Source organism: Hyposmocoma kahamanoa, unplaced genomic scaffold (assembly GCF_003589595.1).
Source record: "Hyposmocoma kahamanoa isolate Upper Pololo Valley unplaced genomic scaffold, ASM358959v1 98972, whole genome shotgun sequence".
In the NCBI taxonomy this organism is placed as follows: domain Eukaryota; kingdom Metazoa; phylum Arthropoda; class Insecta; order Lepidoptera; family Cosmopterigidae; genus Hyposmocoma; species Hyposmocoma kahamanoa.
In genome coordinates, this window is record NW_020655740.1 from 102737 (window position 1) to 123030 (window position 20294).

At 35.1% G+C, this 20294-nt stretch overlaps 1 protein-coding gene across 3 annotated transcripts in view; it reads right to left on the reverse strand.

The window, feature by feature from the left end:
* Positions 1-303: 303 nt before the first annotated feature.
* Positions 304-20294, reverse strand: part of LOC113238965 (NGFI-A-binding protein homolog) — a 53884-nt gene continuing 33893 nt past the window's right edge. The window contains exons 2-8 of one of the 3 annotated variants that reach the window (XR_003311147.1): positions 19252-19353; positions 15243-16000; positions 15035-15162; positions 14862-14946; positions 12690-12833; positions 11406-11591; positions 304-1212 (exon numbers count right to left, since the gene is read on the reverse strand). Coding sequence is in view for 1 of the 3 variants with exons in the window: in XM_026475833.1 (XP_026331618.1) it covers positions 11469-11591; positions 12690-12833; positions 14862-14946; positions 15035-15162; positions 15243-16000; positions 19252-19353 (1340 nt within the window). In the remaining 2 variants the exon portion in view is untranslated. Of the gene's footprint in view, positions 1213-10444; positions 11592-12689; positions 12834-14861; positions 14947-15034; positions 15163-15242; positions 16001-19251; positions 19354-20294 lie in introns of those variants that run through there. The other 2 variants (XR_003311148.1, XM_026475833.1) reach the window with 2 other exon arrangements.

Below are 20294 nucleotides of genomic sequence, written 5' to 3' on the forward strand. Positions count from 1 at the left end.
AACGCATAGAATGATAGTTTCATATCAAACGAACTGTCACAAGCGAGGCAAAAATCAAATTCATGTGGGCTAGTTTTGGTAGTAGGTTAATTTTCGGTTTTAGTGAATATTTATATAAAAATACAAGTTGAAACGCGTTACTTCCTTGTGGAATGTGATGTTAGTATCTATTTTATGTTTATCTGACGTATTTTTACACTCATTTACCAAACATTTCGTCATTTTTAGCTAAAATTCTTGAGCTGTTCGCGGTGCAAGTTGACCTTGAGCACTGACGGCCCGCCCGCTCGTGTAGGCCCATTGGGCGCGCTTCAATTTGCCTCACTTAGCGTGTGCGGACTAGGTTTCTATGCGTTATTATTCTAAGCCTTGCATAACAAATAACTTTTTAATCACTGAATTTAATAATGCATTTACAATTTTGTGTGCTGAAGTTTTGGTCTCATTTCCATTGCATTGTTGTTCCACCCTCCTTGTATTGTCAGTAAGAACAGTGGTACCTGGCAGACGTCCACTGACGGCCGACATCTCCCTGCCGCCTCTTCCTACATACATGACACAAACCTCATGATACTTTATACATTGCACACTAGGTAATAAAAAACATACTTGTGTAGAATACACACTTATGGCAACTTGCACTAAACCGATGCTTAAATTGATAAGACAATCTTATCACAATGTATTAAGAGTGTCTTTTGCATTGTAAGCATTGGTTTAAGACATTTAAATTTAGAGCAAGTGGACATTAGCCGGTTTTGTTATGTCTACCCGTAAGTTGCGATTTTACAAAATGTATTATTACAATTGTTGGTTACTTTCCAGTTTTGAATTCGGTACCAATAAAGGATGTAACATAAAGGCAGTCTTTTGTTTATGTTTATCCGTATATTGCAAATTTTTATTTCAGGTTATCTTGTTTCGAAAAGGATTATTTCAATTGCAGATTATTTTTCAGTCTTCAATTCCGAACCAGTAAAGGATTGTGTTACACAGAGGAAATCTTTTCATTACATTTTTCCGTTAGTTGCAAATTTCTATTTCAGAATGTTTGTTTTCGAAAAGGATTATTACAATTGTTGTTTATTTTCCAGTTTTCAATTCAGAACCAGTAAAGGATGTAACATAAAGGCTATATTATAATTCTCCTGTTTTCACGAATTGCAACCACCATTATCTGAAGTAAATAGGGCTGGGCCTTAATGTTACAACCTGGAAATAATTAATATTATTTTTAGATAAATTGTTATAACTATCTGTGTGTCCTCTGAGCAAAGAAACTTTAGACAACACAGAATTTCTACTTTTTTACAATTGCCTTGACTATATCTTTATATCTATTAGTATTTTACATCAAATATTTAGTGTTACGTTATAAGTATAACTAATCGTTAAATGATATATTTGGAAAGTTGTTAATACTTTCCTTTTTATCGATATTATATTCTAGTGTTCCATAACAAATTAAGTCAACAAAAAATAATCCACATCACAAACTACATACGTACAGTGACCTTTAATAAATAAAATCAACTTAAAAGTGCCAACTGGAGTAATTTTCTGTCAAATCAAAATTCAACGGCTTCAAGCGCATCGTTCGCGACCATTTTAACATGACAAACTGAATCAAATTGCAGGTACAACAAAGTGTAGCATTCATTCTTATTCCTACAAACCTACATTATGTACACCCTCACTATAAATATTAGAAAAGTATCTTACTAGAAAGTCTGTTAAGAAGAAATCTGATCAGAAAGTTTTATTTCAAAAGAAACAAGTTTGTATGCGACGGGAAATATCCTACGTTGATAAATAATAAACACACACCGGCACATTTAGGGGAACACTAGTAAAATCCTTAAGATAATGCCGTGTGTTTTAAAAAGTATTTATTTCCACTTATTTTCTCATAAGAAAATGAAATTAAGAATTTAGTCCACTGTCATTTTTTATTAATTTGTTTTAATTTCTTCCTTGACCTTTCTGTTTTAATTCCTTTTTTACTTCTAGCTTAGGTTCGAATCTGGGTTTGCACCTCTTAGTTTTTCGGATTTTTTCTTAAGCTTTTTGGTTAAATAAAACATTGTGAGGAAATCTACACACAGCCGCAAAGTTCCGAATCTCCGTTGCGTCTGCGTTGCAACTAGAACTCAAACCCTCTCATTGTGAGAGGGGTTGGGCTGTAATTCCCATAGGCTAACAATTAATAAATACCTCTTCTCAAGTTTTTTTACTAAAGTTTGTTTTGATCAACGTTAACGTGTTACAATTTTTAAATTTTCAGCTGTTTCTGTTTATCACAATTTCTTTTTTAATTCGATTTTATCCAAATTAAATTTAAGTAAGGCTGTGTTGACGACAGATTTTTTTATATATTTTTATTCATATTTCGAATTACATTTATTTTTTATTCATTGGTATAAATGTTTTTTGATATTCATTGTTTTGTATGCTCTTGACCGTGGTTTGTGAAAGTACATTATATTTGTGAAAATATGTGTTACCCTCTGCCGCTGCCTATTCCCAAGCTCTACAAGCTGTATTAAGGCGATCGAGTCGAGTCTAAAATAAACTATTAGTAATTTATTACCTCCCTTTTCTTTCCGTGAAATGTGCCGGTGTATATATTTTTATAAACAACTGACGGAAGCCTAAACTAATTTAAGACTGAGAATGCTGTACACACTACTCTTTATTTGTATGCACACCAGGGTTAATTATTATCATACTTATTCCTATATTCGATATGATGGGGATTATTATGGAAAACCCTTTTTTGGATTCCTTAACCGGGAACCTCACGGCACATGACTCCTCGATCATACTGAACCACAAGGGGATTGACCACCGAGTCCAAAATCGCAAATAAAAAATAGCTATCATATTTCTGACCAAAGCTTGCAAGCATTTGCGGTAACAATTTCTCTATGGTCCTGGAAATCCATGAGTTGATCTAATTTATGTAGATTGGAAATGTAACTATATTTTCGAATCTAATTACGTACATATGTTTTTTCAAACAAATGAAGCTTCGGACCCTTAGAGGTCCCATGGACACGGCGTGTGTTTGTTTAAAAAAAAACAGATATACGACGTTATGTAAATTAATTCAAAGTATTTATTTTTCGTTTTTCTTAAGCGAATCAAATGTTAAAATTTTAATGTAACTAATGTATCGAAGATGCTTTGAATTCTACAAAATATGAAGCCGTTAAGCACAAAGTTCGCGACCAATCCCCTTTATATATTTCGTCAAATGTTTCAGACTTCGAGTCATTACATGGTTTGAACACATCTGGCGGTTATAGACGAGGATCAGATATCCCCGTCAAGAGCTCGCATTTAATACATTCGCTTGCCATTATAATATTTTCGGTTGACCTATTGGAGTTTTTCTAACAATCGCGCTCTGAACAAAAATTAAATGACAATACAGGTGTTGTGATGTTTAAAGGTAATGCGACAATTAAAATAAGAACTGGATTAATAAGTGAATGATTCTAACTTAACTTAGCCTAATGTATACACGTATTATTGAACGAATTATTCATTAGTACAATTTACAATGGCGACGATGTAGATTTTTTTTTAGAGTTTTTAATTGTTTTATATGAAAATGGCAATCTAGATACATATGTACATGTTTTTAAAAGCAATTAATTGTAAAGAATGTTGAAATGAAAAGTTTTGAAGTCGCTAGATGTATTTTTACGAATAAATCAAACAAAACAACAAATTGGCATGGGAAACATTGACATTTTTCAGTTCCAACATCCCAAATGGTCTAATGAGTAACCTAAGCCTTATAATACTTAACTAGTGAATATACAGGGTTATATAGAACGGTCACAACGACTTAATTTAATTATAGTAAATAAATTTTAATTATTTTTTGTTTTAAATGATGGGTGTATTCTTAATCAATAAAGTTATTGATGATATTGGTTCGGTTATCTATTATATTTTTTTTTATGGTTATCGGTTATTATATATTATTGAACCGTACTACCACTCTCCCATGGTCTAATAGATTTATTTTGAATTTTTGAATGCGAGAAGCGGTATTCCTCGGCATTAGCACAGTCGGCCGGTGTCTAGGGCTCAAGTTCAGGAACCAATAAACGATTATTATTATTATTATTGTGAAAGACAACGCTCCAGAAAAATAAATTATAATGGATGAACAAAATTATAAGAAAACTTATATCACCTTGTTTATTGCTAAACCAGATGTTGAGAGGTGAGTGAAAACCTTGGTCGCCTGTTCGACACCCATGAACATGGGCCTTGTTACACATTGAACCGGAACTATTTATAACACGCCACGACCATAATTAATTAAAGCTTATCATTGTTCCAAAGCCAAACTGTTGGAAAATAAGTACTTATACGTACGTAAATTATATAACACGTACTAGTGAAACCTTACCCTGAAATTTCGCATATGCAAGCTTCTGTCGGTACGTACATATGTTAGAAAAATCTGTATAGCGACGTAACTTATTCTAAACAGTCGAAAGCCTAGTTCGTTAAGATTTTTAACAAACGCTGATCTCTGAGCTTTGAATTTTTTTATGATACAAAGATAAATCAAATAAATAGCAAAGATCTAAGGGGCACTACGACTGCCCCTGTCACCCTGAGACATAAGTTGACAAGTCCCACGTGCCTGTAATTTAACCTTTACCTTTCAAAAGCGGAACACCGTAATGCACACATTACTGCTTAGCGATAGTAATTTTATCTAATGAGCTTGAAACATCGGTTGCCTAACTTAATCTTACGTGTAAGCTTACAAAATCTACCTATATTACGTTATGATTTACGATACCTACCTATGTACTTAAACAATAATTAGAAATAAAAACAACCAAGAAAATTTACTATTCGATTTATTCTCCACTATTCTTCTCAACTAATCGAAACCCTATCGAAAGAGGTAGGTACAGTAATGGTTGTGTTTATGCTAGATTTTTAAAATATTGCCGTGAAAAAATATCTTGAGAAGAATCAACAACTTTGTACTCCAAATGTCCATTTTTTTATTACTTCGTTAAGTTCAATTGTGTGGATGGTGTCCAAGTTACATGCCGTTCGATTCCATGCTCTTAATTCATCAATACCTAACCGAGATTAAAATTTAATTACCTTTTAAGTTAAATCTGTAATATTTAGAACTTAATAATCCTACGCATTTAACCTCAACAAAGCGGAACACTTTGAAGAGATGCACTAATAACTACTGTATTTTACTGTCCTAGCGTCTAGCTTAGGAATATTTTTTTTTTATTTTCGCAATGTTTTATACAAAAATATAAATTACAATTTTTTAATTTTTCTTTTTTTATATGAAAATAGAGAGTTTAGAAAATTTTTATCAATAGCTGCCAACAATTTATATATTTTTACTATACGGTTTAGAATTATGGCCGCTTTGTGTGCAATTTTGACAATTTAAAATCAAAAACTTAGTTCTCTTGCCGAATTGGGAAGTTGATGCGAAAACACCAAAAAAATTATATATGCATATATACTTACACCTTGTGGTTTTCTTAAATCTTAACTACGTTAATCCTCAGTGTAATGTCGTCGGTGGTGTTCATATATACAGCTTAATTTTTACGCAGCGCTATTCGCTGGTAACTAATTACTAGTTCAACGTTTATTAAGTACAAGTAGCCACACACTGAGCCTTTCTAAATGTCGCCCATTAAATTACGATGCCTCTTCGTATTCGAAAATGTCTGAGAGCAAACTCGACTGTATCATCAGATCACAATGTTTTTGAATCCTCGTCAATAATACTATGTTTATTTCAATGTTGCTTATACAAAGTGCTAACAAATTGGGCACGGACAATTTTACTGCCGACAGATGAATTTTAAATAAAAAATACTTTAATACGATATAAACAAAAAAAGGAAAAAAATATAAATATGTCTAAAAAATTATGAAATTGTTAATCACCAAATATTGTTGTTATTAATAGGGCATTAAGAGTATCCGTACAATATTTTTTAGCACCCCTTATAATTTTTTAATGATGACAGTTTGTACGACTGTCAATGTACGGACAACGGTAAACCAGACTACACATTTTTGTTCGAAGATACGTCAAAATATGTAGCTTGATGTGCTGACGTGTGTACTTTAGTGTGTGGCCTCGTAAACAATATCCTAAGATTGACAAATGAATGTGAAGTAAACCGGTCACGTATTTACAGACCTTTTTTTGTTAGTTTTTTTTTTTGGTGAATGGAAATTACAAATCTAAGATAGTATTTAAGAATTCCTTATAAACGACCAATTAAACTATTTCAACCTTCAAATTATATTCCAATATACAAATGCTTGTCTATAGCAGCAATAGAGACTGTACAGCTGTACAGTATTAGAGTACAATATTATAATATAGATTAATTCTATTTCGATAAGAGAAGCGATGCATCGCCATGCGGCTACTTGATAACAGTCCGTGCTTACCGTCGAACAACCTACACATATACTCAACAAAATATATTCCCCCCATAAACAGAGAACCCTAGGGCTTCCAACATTACCGGAGTAACTACAGTTATCAACCCGAAATTGCAATAAGCTGGTCAATATAAAGCTATGTCCATGCATTAAGAGCGCCAAAGACGTAATACGTTTCGCATCCAGGGTTCAAGTGAAAACGAAACGAGTAACGACTTTTTCACTCTTACTGCATTGACATAAAGCCTTTTCCGACCGTGCAGCGTAGTGCGATTCCGCGTTATAAGTATGGTGAGTCACTTATCCGCAGATTACCAAATGCTTCATTGTTCAATGTGTGTGATGGTGTGGTATAGAATAGGCCATTGCAACAATGAATTGTAAACGTAATAACAAATCAGTGACACGTGAAAATACTTGTTTTTATACCGCGTGAAATTTTATTTTTTTAAATAATAGAGAAAAATAAATTAAACTGTTCCAACTGCAGTTTTCATGTGGTCAAAACTAAAGAAAATAAAACCGTGCCTCCCTCCCTCCCTTAATGTCACTAATTTATAATTAAGCCTGTCCGTTCTTCATTATAGTTCATCGCCAGCCCCTAACAAAAAACAAGTTTTTACAAAACAATGACTGTGCTAATAAAAATACGTCTTCTCAAAATCACTATTTTGTAATAACCGTCTCCAACAGTCGCATGACGGCTTTGTGATCTGCAACCTAATTTGCACTTACAAATTGTTCTCTAGATCAGAAGTCACCAGGCGTATAATATTTCTTTATGTAAAAACAGTATGGAAGTCCATTGTGATATGATGGCGATAATAATCATTTGTTATTATCATTATTGAAACGAAGTGAATTGACAAATAAAGCACATCAAAACTTGAAAGTAACATTTTACCGGGTGAAGTTATTCCTTATATTAACAATTCTTTCTTTTAACTACTCTCTAAAAAACCTTTACCCAGTGAAATTAAAACTTAGAAAATTACATCACAGCTAGCTTTACTAATCTAAAGGCAATCATGGCAGTTTTAATGGCAGTGTTTAGCTGGTAGTTCCTTTGGAATCGATGGGGGTATTCAGAAGTATGAGTCAATAGGTTGCAGTGCTGGCCAGGTACAACAAGTACCGCAAACTAAACGGAACGCTTCCCGAATACTTCCATCAAGTCACACTCGCATGGTATTGTTTGGCGAAAATATTGGCGAGACAGCGGCTGCTCTGTGCTGAGAGCTGCAACTTTAGGGCAGCACGGAGTAGCCCCCGTCTGACAATTGTCCGCGAATCAAAAGCACAATAGAGTAGAAACTGCGCGATTGCTTAAGATGTAACAACGGTGTCAAAATCTGTCAAAAACAACTACAATAATAGACTCTAACAAAATGCAACGTGTCAATGATGTAGATTATGTGCTCCATTATCATTTAAACCATTAGACTCTCTTCCTAAAGAATTTACTTGGTAATGAAACTCAATCCATTTACTGAAGACGCGCATAAATCAACAATGTCAATGTCACAACGCTTGCAAATTCTAAAATATTGAGGTCGTGTTGGATCATTTTGAGTGTCGTGGTCAAACTGATTCAACAAGTTGGAAGTCACTCAAAGTTATCAGAATCTGAAACGTTGTGAATTGGTCTCTGTTTATGGGGGATTTGTCTTAGTAACTAATTTAGAATTGTTGAACTATTGCCTCGAAAGTGTCAAATTTGATGAAAAACTTAAAATACAAACAAAAAATCGAAGGAAAACGAAAAATGTCCGCAAATAAAAAGCTTGAAAAGTAAACAACAAAATTTATAAATTAATAAATTATAGCCCGTTAAAATAACTAGAACTCAAGGGGTGACTCGGGAATTTCTACTCGAGAGGGATACCCGAGTAGAAGCCGACATAGGACGCCAAAGCTGCTGTATATGGCGGCCGAAGTCAGCAAATGGAACTGGCAATTTTCACTGGCTAGTTGAGTGCAGCCAAAGAACTAGTATATACCGTGAAAATGGTGGTAACTTCCGCCAGACGGGGCTAGGCGGACACTGCCCCTCCCACCTAGGTAACTTTAGAATAGGTTGATCCCACAAAGTGCCATCAACAGTGCCTTGACCAGTTCGAAAACAATTTCCTTTGACGATGATCCGATCTAGCCTCGCAGTAATTTCTGAAATTATTCACAAATTCTGAAAACGTGTGACTAAAACTTTTAAGCAAAACGAGAAGTTAATTTTGACCTTTCAAAAACGCGCGGGCAAGGCAATCCTTTGCCTTTGCAAGGAAATTCTTTGTTCTCGGCCACAGAATTACTTACCATTAGATGGGATTATGGTTAAAAGTTTAATTAATTAAAGAAAAAAGGCGACTGTGACCTCAAGATGGTCACACAACTCCCGTTCTCCATCCGACCGCCCGTCCGAAACAATTGGGGTGAAGAAAATAATACTCGACAAAAAGATGCCTGATGCGAAAGAAGCTTCATACTTGGCATTGTGTTTAGATTTGGTCGAATATTACTTAATAATTATTTCGAACGGATGTCAGTAATCAGCTCAGATGGATTTGAACGATAAACCTATTCGTAATGAGAAAAGTTTAATTAAAAACTAAAACTATTTCAAATTTCAAGAGTGTTTGCTCCAGTAACGAGTTTATAGAGAAATAACGATTGAGCCTCGTTTGTTTCCCTTTTCAGTCTTATAATTAATAACCAAGCTTCCTTATAAAGTATGATAGATAGATATGAGAGACGAAAGAAAGTCAAAGAAAATAACGTACGATTATGATTTTTAAATGATTTTTTTTATAATGACAAATAATTCATTTAACTGTTTAATTTTCTCAATGACTAACACTAAATCTTATTTGACATTCTACCAACATGAGTACGATTAACCGGCTTTAAATAATGTATTTCAACGGTTCAAATCTACAATGTTTATTATATTAATACAACTTTCTAATAATATTTCTTAAGCTTAATTTAAACTGTTAGATAATAATATTATGTACACTCTGAGACAGCTTTTAGAAAAATAGACTTACGACTGTGTTACGACATTTGCAAGTTAATAGTAATTTTTAATAAAATGCATCTTATAACTATAACGAAGAATGTACGTCCGAACAGAACATTACGGTTAAATTGTGCTAACTGTAATGCATATGCCTCAAATATGATACACTGTACACGACATAGGTGAAGCAACAAAGTGTTGAACCCTCTAGGGTAATTTACATTAATAACCTAATAATAAAGCTTACCTAACAATTATTTTGAATTGCCTTAATTATTCATTTCCTAACATCATTTGATTTGTATTAGCACACAGAACTGTATACTGGTAATTGAAGGTGTGCATACATTTTTTTTTATTATTATGTACCGATAATCACCGATTTAAATTTGATATCAAATGTAATAATTTGAGTTTAAATCGTAAATTATTAAACGCACTTATGGTTTATTCTATTCTTTTAATATTTTTTCAATGTTTTTATTTAATCCTAATATCTGTCTATGTACAGCATTTTTCGCGCTATGGGAAAATATCGGGTTTTATTATGTAAGACCTAATTTAATGGAGAGTAAGTATTAAATTGTTCCCTTGAAACAAGTTGTCAATTACGCTACAATATCGCATAGAATCTTATCAACGTAGTTATTTACAAGAAGGAGAAAATGTATAAGTGACTATGATAAATAACATTACTTATGTTAGGAGAATGGAAAAGGATATTATAATATTATTAATGGGCAAACCTAGTCTATTTTTTTTTCGTTTTTTTTTCTTTTATACGCAAATTTTCCTTATGTATATCTTATGTAGGTAAGTACTTGTCTTGACTACCAACCGAATTATCATATTTTACATGTTAATGATTATAGAAATAGAGTTTATTGCTCTGACAGAATGCTCGTATATTACTTAGTTATACTATGAAAAATATTTTTAACTACGTTTAATATATTAATTAAAATATGTATGCATGTAGCTATGATGTGGTTGTATTTACAGATTAAGACTTGACTTATTAAACTTACATATTTTTAATGCATATTTATGGAACACCTGTACCTCCCCTTGATGTTACTACTAATTTACGGTGAACCTCCAAAACTATTGTAGATGTTAAAACACGAATTTTCGAGTTTAACCATAAACTCTAGTAACGTGTGCCCTATATATGAAAACGGGAAGATTCCCAACTGTACATGTGAGCTTAAATACAAATCTGCTGGAACTGCAACACCTTTTCATATATATACATTGTCTTATCGATTAAATATTTTGTAAATGTACGGGTACTATATTTCAAATATATACAGAACGGGGGCCTAGAGTTGGCAAAAATATTATTTATATTAACTATTTTAAAATTCTGTAACGCTTTCTGTCAGTAAACATTGGCGGTGCTAGAAGTCGACTGGCGTATCGCTATTGGTGTTTTCCTAACGTTGCATCACAAGTGTAAGCGCCCCAGACACGTGCTGCGTAGAACTGAAGCAGCGTACGCCGCCAATGTAAACCGACTTTCAAACTTCAACAAGATGAAACTTAACGCGCAACACTTATAAGTATTAATTTCTAACATTTGACTTGTTTTATAGGGAGTAAAGTTTGAATTCGTACCGGTATTTCCGTGTTTTTGTTTAAAAGCGGTCTCAAATAGGAGTTTCTGTTATCGATTGCTACAAACCAGGTGTACCAAATCTCCCTGATCGATAGGTATCACTAACACTTAAAGTTTGAAATCGCTTTTATATTATTCGATGTTAACGATATCCTCGGCTATTGTTCTACCTATATCTGCAACCTCTTCAAGTATACTGCAGGACGATATCCAGAAATTCTTGATCGTAAACGCCACTATCACAGTAAAGTCGAAATCAAGCGCACTTGGGAATGGTCGCATGCATATATTTACCAGTAATGTGAATGCCGAGCTCAGAGCTGCATGTACTCGAGAGAGCTGCGGCATGGCCGAAGATCAGTTGGAGTGATTACGAGCTGGGTGCGGAGGGTGCGGTGCGGCTTGAAGCGCGGGGTTGGCAACTGCGATGATATTGTCGCCGCGAGCAGCCACGACTTGAGGCCGGGATTCCTCTGCGTCCTGAAATATGGTTTTATTTTTCTCATTCCAAAGCGTCTAACAATGTTTTTTTAAATTACTGTGAGAAATATTTGTGATGGATTGTTTTATGATACCCAGTGACGGGGCGAACTGGTGGAAAGCGACACACCTGTCCATAAAAGTTGTAGTGCCATTCAGAGTTTTAAATTTCAAAGTTGACAAGTCTACATGGGACTGTAATTTTACAAGCACGCTTACCTTTCAAAACCGGAATGCTGTATTGCTCGGATGAAATAGGAATTTGAAATGTTTTTTATATGCTACTACAATGAAAACACGGTCTGTTTAAGCTTTTTTCACGAATTCTAGATAGAATCAATCACAACATGAATAAATTCCAGTTATTATAACACAGCAATACAGTTAAAATAGTTGAACGATTGTTTTCATATTTACTAGTTGATTTTAACAAGGTAGCATTGTAAAGGCAAACAAAATTAAAAATGGCTAATTACACCGAGGTAGATATTGGTTTCCATCACACTACGTAATTCTTTCAACTCAACTTAATTGACAAATTGAAATTGAAATAATCAACTTTAAACTTAATAGCTTGACACTTGATGCTGAAATCTGTAAATGTCCTACACACTATGACTTAGTGCCGAGACGTGGATGCTGGTATAGAAGCAGAATGAGAGTTGTACAAAGGGCCACGGAGTGAAGCATGCTGGGCATCCAACTTATAGATGGAGTTCCGAATTCCGAAATCCGAAGTCGAACTAAGGTCCAGGATATGGGGGATCTGATAACGAACTTAAAATGGAGCTGGGCAGGACAGATGGAGTAAAGCGATAACCGAATGGTGGCCAAGAAACAGTTGTAGAAACGTGAGACGTCCTGTAGCGAGATGGGTGGACGACGTCTGAATGGCCGAAACTACGGGAGGCCATACCCTGTGGGTGAAGTCGGAGTGTCGATGATAATGATGAAACGTGATAGCAACACATAACTTTTGTGATAAATTTGATACGATACAGTAATCAAATTAAAATTGCTGTCGCAATCATTATCCATTCAGTATTTGAAGTAATATGATGAATAAATAAAATTAATAACAATATAATAGTAGCCTACCAAAGGTGGAGTACTGGTGCTGGAAAAGGAACACCTGGAAGCGTCATCGGCGTCGTCGCTCTCGGTCTTTACGCCCCACCAGCTGCTGGAGTTGTTGATACGACCTTCAGGACTGGTATGGACTCCATTGCCTGTGTCGTCTTCCTGAATGACATAAAAGTTTCCGTTATTTTTGGACCTGGAAAACTGTAGACTGATGAGCTTATTATCTATCTATCAACTTTTTCGTTCAAACTACCTGACTGAACCGAACGAAGGTTTTTACCTCTATTAAGAATACAGTTTCCGAACGTGTTACAATGAGTGACCGTCCTAGAAGTATGTACTTATTATTCTTTATAACATTAATGTAATGTTTAGTCGACATTCAGGTTCATTCCTTTGGAGAGTCTCATGAATACGGTTGCATAGCCACGTGTTATAATAAATGACGTTCTTGGAAGTATTTTTACGGTTTATGTAAATTCAAATAGGATCCATAAAAATGTCTACAGATTTTAGTCTTGAACAGTTTTGACACTTGTTCATAACATGTTACTAATTGATCACTTGTTTGCATTTCTTAATTAACATTAACGAGTTAGCATTGCAAAAACAAACATAAAAATGTCTACTTCAACCAAAGCAGATATTGGTTTCTATCACATTTCTTAATTCGTAATAATTTGACTGCAGCAAGCAAAGGCCTCATCTAAAATAACGAACTTTAAACTTGATAGCTTTAAGCTCGATACTGTATCCTGAAATCGGTAGATGTCCTACGGTGCCAAGACGACGCACAGAAGGCTGTGTGCAGACTGAGAGATGCACAAAGAACCATGAAGCGAGTCATATTGGACATGAAACTTATAGATCAAGGTCCAGAACGTAGAAAATCGGATGACCAACTTAAAATGAAGCTGCGCAGAACATATTGCGAGAGGTGGTGAAGAAATGGTACTAGAAACGTGGAAGGTTCAGCTACGAGATAGGTAGACAATATTGTCACAGTGGCAGGCCTTGGGTGGATGTGACTAGCGTAAGATTTTAATGGTTAGCATAAACTGTAAATCATGAATTTCGAAAACATTGCGAAAATATGAACTCGCTCCAAAAGCGATTTTATTTACAAGTGTTTTAAGTCTATTTTGCATTCAGTAGCAACATCTTTCAATTTGGTGTAAGAGCGAGTAATAAAAACAAAATTGTTGAACTACATGTTTGTGAAATTGGCGCTAAAACGTAAGAGGCTTATTGCAGACATCACGACACTTTTGCAATACGACTTTCCTTAATTCCTTACAACAAGCTCCCATAGAGCTTTGATAGCCTAGTGACATGACTAAGTAGTCATGTGCAAACAATTTTTTTGTTTCAATGTGTACAAATAGCCTCGTGGTTTGTAGCGTCATAACTTTGTAGTAATAGGTCTAAATATACATATAATACAAAGTCATGTATACAAAATGCATGCATAGTATCTTATAAGATCTACTTACCGTCATTCTCAGGCCATACCTCTCAGCGTAAAGCATACAATTTCTACGGTGCATATGAAAGTGTTCCGTTCAGGCGTACGACAGAATGCATCAAGCTTACCTTGGCTAATAATGAAGTAGAAATATTATAAAGTGAGGATCGTGGACTGCCTTCGGGAAATAAAATAAAAAAAACATAATACATAATTAATGAAATAAAAAATTAGACTCATGCGCAGCGCAGGGTTTAAAAGGACCAATAGAAAGAACTTTTCCAACAAGACTTTGAAAATGAATACTAATTAGAGTAGTATCTTTGTTTTTTTTTCTGATATGTATTTTGATTTTAATGAAGTTATATATTTCAAAATATTCCCTCACTTCTCAAGATGTATCCTTCGACGTGAGGTTGTTATTATATATAATTGTTAATTTAAGATTCCAGGCCGTGTTAGGTTAGTTATATAAAAAGTATGTTCCTATGTTAGAAAATGTTAGTATTTCCCATCCAATGCCCTAGATTTTTCAATAATAGTTTCATTAGATTCAAAGTTTAGTACAATTTTGCCCTTCCCAATCAAATATGTTCTTTCTTCGAAAGAGGCAGGCAAATGGCAAATGAAATTGTATTTGAGCGCTTTCTACCGAACAAAAAAGCGACTGTACTGGGTTGCTCTAAAAGGTGCTCATGATTTATCTATTATGTGAGATCTACATGAACGGGAGCAACCTGGCGTCGTCTCTTGCTTGGTGTAATGTCGTCCTCCTGCTCTTCACCGAGCGCTGCCGTTGGAGGTAATCTGGAAACGAATGAAATGCGATTTTAAAAATTGTGGTCGCGAATCGGGCACCCTTAGTGTAATTGTTAGCAAAGTATTTTGAACTTACCCATGTTTTGAATAGTGCAGCCCAGCCCGACGCACGAGTTGTCTGGCGAGAGGGAACAGCTCGTCCCGCCGCGCTAGAAGTGCTGGTACACAGCGGCATATCTGGGCAGCCGCCTCGTTCACCATCACCTGGGACACCCCAAAATTATCCACCAGAGTTCAAGGCTATAACCTATGATTGTTAAATCTTTAGTGGTACATGTACTCACCTCGTGCAACGTTAAGGGCTTTTCCGGTTTTCGTTTGCAATCAAAACGCCCGTAAATCGCTGCGTATTTTCTGATCTCTTCCATCCTTCGAGGATCGGTTTCTGGCATCATCATCACGTGTTCCAGTTCTTTTGATGTTTTTCTCTTGGTGTTCTGTGGCTTGGGCTCTAGTTGCGGCATGTGTTTGACGAGCTTTTCTGCCGCTACTGTTAGTTTTTGAACGTGGACGTCCAAAAGTACAGGAGTCAAGACGGGGGAGGTCACAGACCCTGGACTAGAGCCAGCAGATGGCGGAAGTGCGCTTTGTGGGGAGAAAGGCCTGGATGCAGTGGAAGTCACTGGTGCGTTAGATGCTGGAGAAGTTGGCAGTACAATTTTGTTGAAATTTGAATGGCTATGAATAGGACTAGCGTTAGGAGCTGAGGTGTTAGAACAGCAGCTGTTGTTGTCTCCAGCTGGGGCCCCAGGAGACGGGCTGAACATTGATCTATTCTCCGGGGACGATATAGGTCTTGGTAGCACCGGTTGATTGACTGGCACGTTTACCAGTCTTTGGTTACACTGCATCCAGGGATGATCAGTAGGGCACAGGTTCGGTACGATGGGTACCTGGAAGAGGGCGGGATTGTTCAGCCATTCTTGCAGTGCTTTTTGAAGCCGTCTAACGTGAAGGGGTTTTGACGCCATTCCGACGAGGGACATAATCTCTAAAAACTCCTCTTCGCCGGCGTCACATAGCTGCTGAACGTCGTCGCCGCCTATAACAAAGCATTAATTCGATTTTACAATCTCATTTTACTTAATTTGGTTATTATATGATTCTCTGGTGAAATCACACCTTGACTATCGAAGTATGGAGTTTTGCTTCCAAAAGCATTTAAAAACATTACAAATAGAACGAAACAATATTACCATTAGTTTCCCATTGCCATTATATGATCCAACCATAACCTTATATCAGAACCATATCAGAACACAATATTAATGACATTTGTGATGTGTAAATAATTGATAAAAAAAAAATGTTCACAGATAAATCGACTCATCCGTAGAAGAAAGATATATGTGCAAGACTGCTTATTCTCAGAACACTGTCGTTTCGTTAGTTGTTCTTCGCTATGGATATCAGATCGACCTGTGTTCGATTTTATTTGTCAGAAACTAAATAAGCGATAAAAGTTCTTAAAACACCTATAAATAGGTCTTAGTTTGATTAACGAAGTTATGTATTTATCATATTTTCTCTGTATAATCACATCTGACTCTCTGTTCTTTGGATGAGTCGAAATTTTATTAAAAAAACTACATAAACTGCGGGCGAATTGTGGAAATAAAAAACTAATATTCGAAGGGGCTCAATGAAAAATTACCATTGACTTACAAATAAATGGACGACGGGTCTAATACAAAAAGTACGAAAAAAATGTCCCAAGTCAATCTATTTAAACGTAGTGACATTTCAAGGAATATGAAAAGCTAAAACGTTGAATTTAAATTGTAATGTCATCGCAGCACTGTCTAATTTTGCTTGCTTCGCTGTCAGTCGAACAAACGAAGACAAGAGCGTGAATGACGCTCTGTATACGATTTTAACGCCCTGTAAGTTCGGATACTTTTTAGCGTGGGCCCGACGTCCATATAATTGTAAGTCAATGAAAATTACCGAAAGTTATATGGAAATACAGTCATTCCAGTTAGGAACAAGGAACTGAAAATTCCACATTACGAGGAATTTCTCACAATTTTGGTGTTTTTAGTTTGATTGTTTTTTTTTTATAATATCAAATGACGGAACAAACGAGACGTGCGCGTGATGGTAAGCTCCACGCCAGTCTATATGTAATATACAATACTTAGTTAGGCACTTGTTTTTTTTTTCTTATTATACTAGAACACCAAATGTTATTTGTATACCTTCATTTGGATATTTTGTCAACACGTGCTCTCTGTAAAAATTTATGATGCCTTGTATTTCTCGCTAAGTGATTTATATTATTTTGAGAAATATAGTTATTTTTGATATAAGTGCGGAAAGTTAGTCATTATTCACGAGTCTCGAGGCTTCTTGGCCCGAGCCAGAGGCGAGGGTCAAGACGCGAGACAAGTGAAAATGACAAATCCGCACGTGTATCAAACGACGTTTTTTAATACATTTGCGAAAAAACTACATTGAAAGTAAAATAAAACAGTATTTAAACAAAACTCATTTTCTGCTAGTAAATTAAAATAATGAAATACAACCACTGCAACCATTAGTTAAAAGTCTATGGAAATCTAGTTCTAACGTGCTGTTTTTGTTTATTTTCTGTAATATCGGTCTGTAACCACTTTTCTTATTATGAAGTCCTGCTACTTTTGCTTAAACTTCTTTAGGAACCCGTGCACGGTAGTGAGATACAATTTATCTGTAATACATAAAACAAATATATACATGGAAATCTCGCCTATCACCCATTCAGGGGTAGGCAGAGACTTCCACTCGATACGTTCATTATATAGTATTTGTAAATAAATATAAGTTTTAATGACGAATGACTTATGTACGTCACAAAGCACATAAATATTAAATAAATATACAACTTCTTTAGTTCTATGTTTAAGACTTAAAATAACAGTAAATTTAAAAAAAAACTGGAAAAGTAAAAAGCACTAGTGCGAGAAATCCAACTTTCCGCACGATTTGTAGTGCGAAAAATACCACGTTTTGAGCAACTGTATTATAAAATATCTTAAACTACAATTTTATTTGTAGTGATGATAATGGGGAAGAACTTATACTTAATATAAGTACTTTTATATTCATCTATTCTCATGTCCGAAAAAAAATTATTGAATTCAACTAATGCTATTTCTCGACATTAATATGCAAAACTTTCTTGAATGGCGAGTTCATTTCGTTACCATTGTGTGCGGCAAAAACGTGTGATTCGATGAAAAAACAACGACTCACACTTACTTAATTTAAGCAGATATGCTAATATCTTACGTGACCATTTTGCGAAGGGGCGCCGAAAAAAGACAAAAGGATTTTTAAGACGGCCGGCCAAACCCTTCTCCGGAGTGGGCAATTGCCGAACTAAAATCCATAACAAAAATTAAAAAAAATAATTTGCATAAGACGCCGTCTGCGATCGTTTTTTCGCCGTATGGAAATCTATTTTTTAACAGCGCTCGAACGATGAGAAAGAATTTTTTCTTGTGTTCCTATGAAAGTGGTTAGAGTATGGGCATCAAAGAGATCATTCGGTTAGGTTAGTATGCGCAGTTAGTCGGTTTTTTATTGATACATCTGGTAAGGGACAGGATTTTCTTTTGTCCTTACTTTGAAACTTATTTTTTTGTTTCACTGTATTACCGTAAAGAAATACGGGTCTATAAAACTGAATTCTTATTTACTTGCAGGATAGGAAAGCGTCTAATTTAGTCTTTACTTAACATTCTTTTACTTTATTAAAATATTAATAGAATTATATTTTAAAAGTGCAAAAAGCAAGACTGTGTCTCTTGCGGCAATTATCTCGCATTTATGTTGACATTTATCATCCTTGGCTCTCTTTTGTGTTACCCTATAATACTTGCGAATTTTTCTAGATTACTATGTTGTCCTAGACTAAGGTTTAGAATTAAACTTTAGGTACTAAGGCAAAAGAAAATTAGTAATGCTGAGTCTTTAATCTTTTCGTCCACGTCACTCAATTGTATTTTCTATTAGTTTTCATTTTATTATATTTCCTATGTTTTGCAGAGAAATAAATGTAAATGTCTTTAAATATTTTATTGAATAATTATTAATACAAAGATCGAACATTTAGAAAAAATTCCTTCGATCCGGCCGGATTCGAACTGACGTCTTCTAGCATACCGCGCTAGACGCTATACCGACTAAGCCGCGGAACGAACCAGCGGACCTCACGAATTGTTCTATGAGTCCATGGCACCCGCGATACAGGCTTTCCGTAGTGCGGGGCTATGAGTGTGTGCTTTATTGTTATTATTATGAATTACGTACCCATTTCAAGCAGGGTGTCGTAGTAAGCAAGCAGGCTGGCGCGCTGCATCACCCTGTACAGCTGGAGTTCTGCCTCGTTGGACGGCGCTGAGGTTACCATCACTACAACAAAACAAAAGAAAACTTTGGCATTTTGTGATATTCTTGGGACTTGTTTGTCTCATCAATTAGTATATATACATTGTAGATAAGATATACTTTGTATGTTCCTAACCACAGAACAATAAATACAGTGGTTAGTTAGCTACGGATATAGGTCTCGAAAGATCTACTTGAGCTCGACTGAGCCACCATTTACGCTTTATATGTTATGGTTGTGTTATTCTTTCGTGCAAATTCTCTGAAATTCTAAAAAAATGTTACCAGTATGAGGAGGGGATATTTAAAATAACTAAATACTGGATATAACTTCTTCACTTTAATTGTCACGAACGTACATTGATTACAATCTTCACCTGAGAATTTTTAGTAACAATCTGTGTCGAGCACGTACTGTTTCCCGCTTTTAAACCCTCTTGATATCAATCAGGTTACCCCACCAAGCGAGAAACAGCCCGCGTATAATAATCACAACTTCCGTTTCCTAATCTTATTTAATCATGTATTTTGCTAAACCGTACAATTACTGTAAAGCAAAATACACAAATTTATACAAACGAGTTACTACTACTAAGTACAATTTTTAGAGATATCTTGTAAATGCTAATACAATTAAGAAACGGCACGCGGTACAGTGGTCACAACTTCCGTTTCCGAATCTCATAATTATGTATTTTGCTAAATAGTACAATTACTGTATAGCAAAGTACTCACATCTATGCCAATGAATTACTACTATTTATATTACAAAGATATTTTATAAATACTAGTATAATCGCGAAATATCACACAGTATAATAATCACAACTTGTGCCGAATCTAATTTAATTATGTATTTTGCTATAGAGTACAATATTACTGTATAGCAAAATACTCAAATTTACCCAAACAAATTACTAATAATAGGGGTTAAAGTATGAAATTGCCGATTTGTACTGAAAATC